This window comes from Crotalus tigris, unplaced genomic scaffold (genome assembly GCF_016545835.1).
Source record: "Crotalus tigris isolate CLP2741 ecotype Arizona unplaced genomic scaffold, ASM1654583v1 scf7180000018867.1602434, whole genome shotgun sequence".
Classification (NCBI taxonomy): domain Eukaryota; kingdom Metazoa; phylum Chordata; class Lepidosauria; order Squamata; family Viperidae; genus Crotalus; species Crotalus tigris.
The window spans coordinates 250,575-260,484 of NW_024097246.1; the positions used below are offsets into that span (position 1 = coordinate 250,575).

A 9,910-nucleotide genomic window follows, 5' to 3' on the forward strand; every position below is an offset into this window, starting at 1 on the left:
ACAATTTTAAGGCATGTGAACTTCAACTCCCAGAATTCCACAGTCAGCATTGCTGGCTGTGGAATTCTGGGAGTTGAAGTCCACATGCCTTAAAATTGTCAAGGTTGAGAAACACTGATCTAATGGAAGCTTTCCTTATTTTGCAAAAATCATATCTGGAGAAGACAACGTTGCGATGGCAAAGACTTCACACTGTGGTCTTGAGGCAGCTCCAGTCCTCCCTAGAACAGACCGTTTGTGAAAGAAAAAGACAAAAGGCAAACTTGCACTCTCAGACAAATGCAGATTGCCCCACAAAAAAGGACAAGCTCCTGGATCCTGACAACTCTTCCAACTCTCTGAACTCTTCTTTGGAGTATTATTCAAAATTCAAAAGCGCCCTATAGAGTCACATCATTTTTCACTGATCACCCCTCTAGACCAGTGTCCCTCAGCAACTATAAGAGGAGTGGACTTCCAACTCCCAACATGCTGGTTGGAGTGTTCTGGAAACTGAACCTCTTAAAATTGCTGAAGATGAAAAATGCTGGCCTAGATCAAGGGTTCCCAATCTTGGATTGCTGGCTGGGAAACTCTGGGAGTTGAAGAGTTGCAAGATTGGGAACCCTAACCCTAGATTATAAAGAAGAAGCAGGAGCAGCATTATAATAATAATAGTAAAGTTGGAAGGGATCTTGGAGGCCATCTAGTCCAACCCCCTGCTCGGGCAGGAAACCCTACACCATTTCGGACAAAGGGCTGTCCAGTCTCTTCATAAAAACTTCCAGTGTTGGAGCATTTACTGCTTCTGGAGGCAGGTTGTTCCACTGATTAATTGTTCTCAATGTCAGGAAGTTTCTCCGTAATTCTAGGTTGCTTCTCTCCTTGATTAGTTTCCACCCGTTGCTTCTTGTCCTGCCTTCAGGCGCTTTGGAGAATAGCTTGATTCCCTCTTCTTTATGGCAGCCTCTGAGATATTGGAACACGGCTATCATGTCCCCCCCCCTTGTCCTTCTCTTCGTTAAACTAGACATACCCAATTCTAGCAACCGTTCCTTATATGTTTTAGCCTCCAGTCCCCTAATCATCTTTGCTGCTCTTCTCTGTACTCTTTCTAGAGTCTCAACATCTTTTTTACATCGTGGTGACCAAAACTGGATGCAGAATTCCAAGTGTGGCCTTACCAAGGCATTGAAGAGTGGTATTAATACTTCACGTGATCTTGATTCTATCCCTCTGTTAATGCAGCCTAGCACTGTGTTGGCCTTTTTGGCAGCTGCAGCACACTGCTGCCTCATATTTAGGTGATTGCCTACTAGGACTCCGAGGTCCCTCTCACAGTTACTACTATTGAGCATGGTGCCACCTATGCTGTACTTGTGCATTTGGTTTTTCTTGCCTAAATGTCTTTCTAGAAAACTAAATTATTATTTTATTTTACTATTGGACCCACTCTAAATTAGGTACCACCATGCTATAGCATTTAAATGGGATTTAAGCAATCTTCCCAAGGCAAGCCACTTTGAAGTCCTGCTTAATTTTAATTACGAAATAGAAACAGAACGCTTATTAAAAAAAATTGATACTAGAGAGCAGCCACAATTGGCTAGCGTCAGATAAACTGTTTTATTAAAACAAGTCATTATTATGGCTTAATTTGATCGGTAACTATGGTCACAAGGAAACCTGCTATCCTCTGCAGATTGATAGACTGCCCACCTCATTAGATATGATTCATGGAGGGTGACTGATTACGGTTTAAGGAACTCTAGTTCACAAGTCGCTTTTCTGCTTCCAGAACTAAATGAAAGCAGCAAAATTTGCATGAGCTTTGGGAATTTAAGCGGAAAAGGGTTAACTACCTCAGTCACCATAACACTCTCCTCGCCTGGAAGTCAGAAGGCAAATTAGCAAAAGGTGAATTAGAGTTTATCGGAAAGATACATCATAAATCAGCCTTGGGCAATCCTATAAATAAAATATGCCAATCGTTCAGGCCTAGAAAAGATTTTATTTATCTGCTAAGAAGCAACATGTGTTTTTTCCTCTACAAAAGGAGCATCTTTCTTTTAAAGAAAGCAGGGAAATAATGATCTCTTTTGCTGAATTGGAGGCCAGATGGACAATTCATCTCTCCTCTGTCAACCAGCTTTTTTCCCCATAATGGTCAAGGGACAAGGGCCATTCCTTAGTTTAGTGTTTCTCAACCTTGACAATTTTAAGGCATGTGGACTTCAACTCCCAGAGTTCCACAGCCAGCAATGCTTGGCTGTGGAACTCTGTCTTTTTTTTTTAATGTGTAATACTTAATATTAATAATGTAACATCTGCACCTGTTTCAACCCTTATTGTAACCATTTTTATCATTTTGGTTTTCTTTGTGTAATACAGTGGTTCTCAACCTTTTTAATGCTGCGACCCCCCAACCGGTCGTAAGTCGAGGACTACTCAACCAGTCGTAAGTCGAGGACTACTCAACGGGTGCAGCACCGTTTGCAGAATGGGACTTTTGGCGGGCTCAGCAGGGCAGAGACAGCCTGGACAATTCCTATTGGCTTTTGAAAGCCAATAGAATTAGACGCTATTCAAGAGAGTCTATTCTATTGGCTTTCAAAAGCCAATAGAATAAAAGGGAGTAGCACAGCTAAGGAAAAGGGGGGAAAAAATGGTGGACTGCGTTGTTTGGCGATCCCTGTGAAATGGTCGTTCGACCCCAAATGGGGTCCCGACCCACAGGTTGAGAACCACTGGTGTAATAAAAGTGAAGGACACCCAGTTGCCACAGAGTGAGAGAGGAAACGCCATCAAAAACCTTATGATTCCAACCACACAAAACTAAACAGTTGTCTTTTTAGATCTCAAAGGGGAGGCAACATGGCAAGCCGATAACGGAAGGATAAACAATTTGAGCCTACTTCATCACCTCTGAAAACAAACCCCACAATCTGCTTCAATTACTTGTTATGTTTGAGGACTGGCATTTTAAGCAGAGCTGACCGAGGACCCTCTCCCAATTTTCAGTGTAGTATATTTGCACGACAGGACTTTCAAATAGTTGACAAATCACCGTACTGGTAGTCTTTGACTTACAACCATTTACTTAGCGAACGTTTGAAATTACAACAGCATTGAAAAAAAGTACCATTTTTCACACTTATGATCATTGCAGCCTCCCCATGGTCACATGAACAAAATTCAGACGCTTCGCGACTGGCATGTAATTATGAGGGTTGCCGTGCCCCGTGAGATCCTATGATCTCCTTTTGCGACCTTCTGACAAGCAAAGTCAACGGAGAAGCCAGATTCACTTAACAACCGTATTACTAACTTAACAACTGCAGAGATTCATTTAGCAATTGTGGCAAGAAAGGTCATTGTTGTTGTTAATTGCGAAGTCGTGTCCGACTCATCGCGACCCCATGGACAACGTTCCTCCAGGTCTTCCTGTCCTCTACCATCTTCTGGAGTCCATTTAAGTTCACACCTACTGCTTCAGTGACTCCATCCAGCCATCTCATTCTATATCGTCCCCTTCTTCTCTTGCCCTCAATCTTTCCCAGCATTAGGCTCTTCTCCAGTGAGTCCTTCCTTCTCATCAGGTGGCCAAAGTATTTGAGTTTCAACTTCAGAAAGGTCATAAAATGGGGCAAAACTCACTTAACCACTTAGTGACAGAAATTTGGGGCTCAGTTGTGGTCATAAGTCAAGGACTATCTGTCCTCCCCTGGCAAAACAAACTCAGGACTTCAGCAATTAATCAAAATGGTCACCCAGCACCTGAAACATCTGCGATAAGAGAGGGAGGAGAGACTGCTGCTGCTGCTGCTCTAAATCACAATGCGGTTGCAAAAGGGAAGAACTATTATCAGAGCACTGAATTATTATCGTACTTCTAGAAGCCATCATGATTGGTAGCAAATGAGGAAATGCTAGGGTGGAAACACCCAAATCAGCCTTTGCACAAAGTACTGCGACTTACCCTGGCAGCAATGGCAAGATGGGGCATTATGTCATTGTCACTTTCTGATCCGCCCATTTCACCATTTTAGGATTGAAATAAAGCAGCCCTAAAATACGTACATTTCAGGATCCAGTCTGAGTCAGTCACCAGGACCGGAGATTTGTTCTTCCAAGCTTTCGGACTTGTGCTGCAACCCATCCTCAGGGAACTTTTCAATCAGCAGGATGTGTTGAACCTGGAGATTGAGAATTTACCCCAGGATGGGCTTCAGCACAAGTCCGAAAGCTTGGAAGGACAAACCTCTGGTCCCAGTGACTGATTCAGACAGGATCCTGCAACATTATACTGGGACAGGTATATTTGCCTTTATTATGTGTATTTCACAAGTGCTCCTTCCAAGAGTAAGATCCTTTAAGGGCCAAATGCAGATGGGAACTCAGAAGAGTGGAATAATTTAATTTATTCCACTCTTCTGAGTTCCCATCTGCATTTGGCCACAAGTTCTCAGGATCACATTTCCCTTGGGCCACCTGAAAGTTTGCTCACAGTTTGCATTCATTCTGCAAGGCTACATCAAACCTGTTGCTTGCTCTCTCCGACACACTAGGGGAGAAAGCAAGTTTGAAAAATGCTTGCACAAAAATAAGATAAGGAGGGATGGCAGGTGTAAGGACAAACAATGGAAAGAAAGGGAAGTCACTACAACTCCTTCTGGTGAGTTGGCCATCAAAGGAGGTGTGTGGCACTGAAGAAAATCTAGAGGTTTTCTTGTAAAGACCTCCAACTCATTTACTAGTACCTTCCACTAAAAATAGTGTCAGGGAAAGACTCATTCCCGACTAAGTTCCTACACATCCTGGAATGAAAAGACTTTACACAATGTATTAAGGTATGACTTATTTAGTCGTGGATTACTTACTCATTGTTTATATATTCCCCAAATCTAAGAGGTCCACAGTGATTTGAGTAACTTCCCAAGTTCACCCAAAGTTCAAACTATGGTTTCCAAATCATGAAGTTGGATTCACACCATGCACCAAGCAAAAGTTAAACTCATCATATTACAGCAGAGCACAAAGACACAAATCCATACTAGACAGATTAATGAACCTGATTCTTATCTGATATAGTAGCATAAGTGGAACACACTGCAGGCCAAAGAAAGCTTCTACTACGGCTCTCCAAATATCCTACAAGGTTTTCTACACTGTACCACAGGTTGCTTATCTATGGGCTTGCAAAAGTAAAGAACCAATCAATAGGCCATCAGGAAAAATAGTGTGGCATAGCATGGCATTTTTCTTAATGGATTCAGATTTGGTTCTCAACTTTTTTGACGAATGAAAAGACCAAGTTGGATCAGAAAGATAGACATTCTTTCTGCCCTGGTCTTCCCCAAACTCATAATATTTAAACTTTCTGAAGGCGCATCCTCAAATAGTAGGTAGCAGTTTGGACGTCCTCCTTGATCCTCACCTGTTCCTGGATCTTCAGGTACCATTGATGGAAAAATGTCAACGCGGTTATGTTTAGTATATCAATATTTATAAGGCAACCAAATTCATATACAACTAAATTATGGTCAAGTGCTCTCTGATGGCTATGTCTGAAGTTTGTCTGAATGGTACAAAATGTTTCAGCTTTGACTGCAACAATACTAGGTTTACAGCATAGTTGCAACATGTTGTACGTATACATCATACATGTGTATTGTTATTTTATTATTGATGTTTTAACTGTTAGTTGGGAACCATCCAGTTTCATATAAGATGGGCAGCTAAATAAATGTTTTAAATGAATAACTTTTGACGCCAGGTTTTTAATGTTTACAGCTTTACATAATATATGTTTTGAATGAATGAAAAATGAATGAATAAAATGAATGATTTGTGCTGACAGTGTTTTATATTGTCAGTGGTGTGATTATACAGCTATTTATTTTTTAAACTGGGCTTTAAGTGCATTTGTTAATCGTGTTTATTTAGGTAAGCAGGCATTCTGAGCATTCTTGTCAGATGAAGAGGGAAGGCAGAAATCTTTTAAAAGTCACACTCAGAAAATATCTAGTTTGAAAGACTGAAGAGAACCTAGCTTTTAGTAAAGAGGTTCAGGGATTATTTATTCTGCTTGATTTATCAAATTTATATAGCCACCCATCTCATTGAAAGCAACTCTTTTAAGCCTCCTTCCTTCAAAATCTTTCTTAAAGACACTACCACCAGTCTAAAAGGGCACCAGCCAAATCAGAGCACCCCACCCTCCTGACAACATTCTCAAAAGATGGGAGAGATTTTAAATTCTCCTTTCTCAGTTCATCGGTATGCACTTCAAGAGGAAGGAAATGAAGTCTGAGAGACAGAAAAAAATGTCAAGGCTTGAGAATAGATGATTCATTCGGACTTAAAACTTTTCCTAAACTGACAGTGCTGTAAAACAGAAATGCAGAGAAGGCCAAGTTATAGGTGGCTGCCTGCCAAAGCCTTGAATTCACCCTGCAGAAACCGAGTTGCCAATAATTATTTAGCAGAAGGAAATTATTAAAAACAAAGGAAAAACTGTCTTAACTGTACTTAATTTATTGAAGTTTAATGATGTTTAAAAGAAAGTTGAATGTTTAATTTATTGAAGTTTAATGATGTTTAAAAGAAAGTTGAATGTTTCACCATTTTCATTCTGTCTCTTTCCATTTTTTGGAGGGCATCTTTACTCCCTCAAGTCCCCAGAAGCTGTTTTAACAAGTGACAATGAATCCTAAAACTTAACTCCTTTTATTTCAATAAAGAGACTTAGGATAAATTCATCTCAATAAAGTCCAAATCCAGCAATGTCAAAACTGCTTCCCCCACCAACCCATCGGATACCTCACCCAAGTTTAGGAAAGATGTATTAGATTACAATCTCCATCAGCCTCCATTAATGGCATGAGATGATGGGAGTTGTAGTCCACCACATCCAGGAGACATCCTTTTGGAGCAAGCTGAACTTAAAAAGGAGAATTTTTTAAATGATCGCTAGTTACTTCCCAAAGTTAAGCTCTCAACTAAGCTAGCTCATTATACCCCAAGTGAGCTAAAAGAGATATTTTTATCACCAGCAAGAAAAGGACTAACAGTTAGGGGCTTGAGAACACCTGTAATATTGCATCCAGTTGTGGTCACCACATTACAAAAAAGATGTTGAGGCATTGGAAAAAGTACAGAGAAGAGCAACTAAGGGCCTGGAGACTAAAACATATGAAGAATGGTTATAGGAACTGGATATGGCTAATCTAGAAAAAGGAAGCACTAGGGGGTGACATGTTACCAGTATTTCAATATTTGAGGGGCTGCCACAAGGAAGAGGGGGTGAACCCAGTGCTTTTCTAAAAAAAAAAAAAAAGATGATGGAACTCACACACGTCATACAACCCGCCTTGCCTACCCTACAAGGTTCCATCCAAAAAAGGTGCCGGAACTCTGTTCTGGGCGTTCTATGAGAAAAAAAAGCCCTGGGTGAACCTATTCTCCAAAGCACCTGAAGACAGGACAAGAAGCAACCGATGGAAACTAACCAAGGACAGAAACAACCTAGAACTAAGGAAAAACTTTCTAAAAAGTGAGATCAGTTAACCACTGGAACAGTTTGCCTTCAGAAGTTGTGGGTACTCCATCACCGCTGGTTTTTAAGAAGAGACTGAACAGCCATTTGTCTGAAATGGTACAGGGTCTCCAGCTTGAACAGGGGGTTGGACTAGAAGACCTCCAAGGTCCCTTCCAGCTCTATTCTGAATTGAATTGAATTGACCCGTTCTGAAGATGCCGCACGCTTCTTTTGTTTCACTTTGTCTTTCCGGGATTCCTCCGACGCCGATCGCCCGTGCCACGACTTGACAGATCGGAAGTGGAGTCCAAGGAGCGTCGGGTCGAATTCCGACCTGATCACACCTAGCTTACGGATTCCCCGGGATCAGGGCAATGGACGAGTCCTCTGGACTTCTTCCTTTGACTTCCGATCGATCCCCACCCCCCCCCTACCCCACCCGCCATCCGCCCCGAACCCGGATCGCGCTCCCGAACCAAAGCATCACAAGCAAGCTAGCAAACAATCTTGGTCGAAATCTCCTAAAGATTTCTTTAAGAGAAAAAGAAAAGACGCGCGCGCCACTTTTCTCTTCTTCTTTTTTTCCGGTTTTTGGCCCTCCTTTGCTCAAGCGGGGAGGAAGTGGGCGGGAGGGGGAGAGAGGGAGACCGAGAAGAGCCAGGCAAGGTTTCCCGCTTCTCTTCCCCCCCTCCCCTTTCGCGAAGATAGAAAGGCGCGTTAATCGTGCTTTTTAAAGAAACCGGGGGGGGGGAAGGCTGGAGACACACCCCCCCCCCCCACACACACACACTGAAACGCTCCCTTTCGTTTCTTTCGGCGTCCGGTTCCTTCGTGGGAAAGGAGCAGCCCGCTCGCCTCCCGCAGTGAAGCGCCAGACAGCCCCGTCCCCTCCCCGGGGCTCCCTCTCTGCCGGCTTACCTTGACGAACAGCTCGACCTGCGGCTTCTCTTCAGCCATGGCTGAGGAGGAGGAGGAGGAGGCTTCGACGGACGGCGAAGGGAGGCTCGCGGGGACGCAAGGGGCGGCTAGGAAAGGCGGGCGAGGACCCTGGAGCAGCGCCGAGAAGGCGATTCTCGCAACTTCGCCTTAACTTCCCTCCGCTACTCCGGCCACGCCCAGGAACTGAGCCCAGCCAGCCAGCGGGCCCTGCTGGCTCGGCCCCCCGAGGAAGAAGGCGGCCGCGCCGCTCGGGCCGGGGCGCCTTGACTCGGGACCCGCCGCTCGGAGGCGCTTCCAGACACCGCCGGTGCTTCGCTCCGTCTCGGCTTTCCTTGAAAGCGGCGAGAAGGTGGCCGGAGCAATTCTTTGCCCAGCCTTTGTAGGGGCCGCAGAGGATCTGGGCTGGGAGCGCAGGGGGGGGGGTTTCTTTTGTCCCAGTCGAGCAGATTTCTCTCTCTCCTTCCCTTATTTTTCTTTGTATTTCTCTCTGTGTGTCCTCTTTCTTTCTCTCTCTCTCTTTTTCCCTGTCTGTTTCTCTCTCTTTCCTCTTTTTCTCTCCCTCTTTTTCTTTCTTTTCTTTCTCTCCCTCTTTCCCGTTTCTTTTTCTCTCTTTCTGTCAGTTTTCTTTCCTTTCTCTCTCTCTCTCCTCTTTCTCTTTCTTTCTCTCTTCCTCTTTCTTTCCTCTTTCTTTTTCTTTCGCTCTTTCTCCCTCTTTCTCTTTTTCTTTTTTCTCTTTTCCCCCCTCTTTCTGTCTCTTTCTCTTTTTCTCCTTTCTTGCATATATTTTTATTAACTATTTTAGCGGCAAGAGGAACTAATGTGATGTACAGTAGAACAAGGACAACAAAAAGGAAAAAAAAACGAAAAGACTCCAAGTGCAATAAGAAAAAGAATAGAACAGTGGTTCTCAACTTGTGGGTCGGGACCCCATTTGGGGTCGAACAACCATTTTGGGCAGTCCGCCATTTTTTTCCCCTTTTCTTTAGCTGTGCTACTCCCTTTTATTCTATTGGCTTTTGAAAGCCAATAGAATAGACTCTCTTGAATAGAGTCTAATTCTATTGGCTTTCAAAAGCCAATAGGAATTGTCCAGGCTGTCTCTGCCCTGCTGAGCCTGCCAAAAGTCCCATTCTGCAAACGGTGCTGCACCAGTTGAGTAGTCCTCGGCTTACGACCGGTTGGGGGTCGCGGCATTAAAAAGGTTGAGAACCACTGGAATAGAAGAAAGTTAAAAAAGAGAATGATATAAAGAAGTGGCTTCCGATAATCTTCACACTAATTATAAGTAGAATTATACTTTAACATTATCTTTCTCTCTCTCTAAAGTTACATCATGGCTTTCTTCTTTCTAGAATCTATCCTGTTTAATTATCCAAACCATAAATAGCAAATTCTTTTTTTCCCCCATTTTTATGCAAAAGTCTATTCGGGACTTTGGTCACCAACCCCCCT

At 43.3% G+C, this 9,910-nt stretch overlaps 1 protein-coding gene across 1 annotated transcript in view; it reads right to left on the reverse strand.

The window, feature by feature from the left end:
- Positions 1 to 8,637, reverse strand: part of CLIC1 (chloride intracellular channel 1) — a 46,408-nt gene extending 37,771 nt beyond the window's left edge. Inside the window, exon 1 of the mRNA XM_039357129.1 lies at positions 8,438 to 8,637. Within this exon, the coding sequence (XP_039213063.1) occupies positions 8,438 to 8,476 (39 nt within the window). The 5' untranslated portion in view covers positions 8,477 to 8,637. The remainder of the gene's footprint in view (positions 1 to 8,437) is intronic.
- Between the last annotated feature and the right edge of the window lie 1,273 nt (positions 8,638 to 9,910).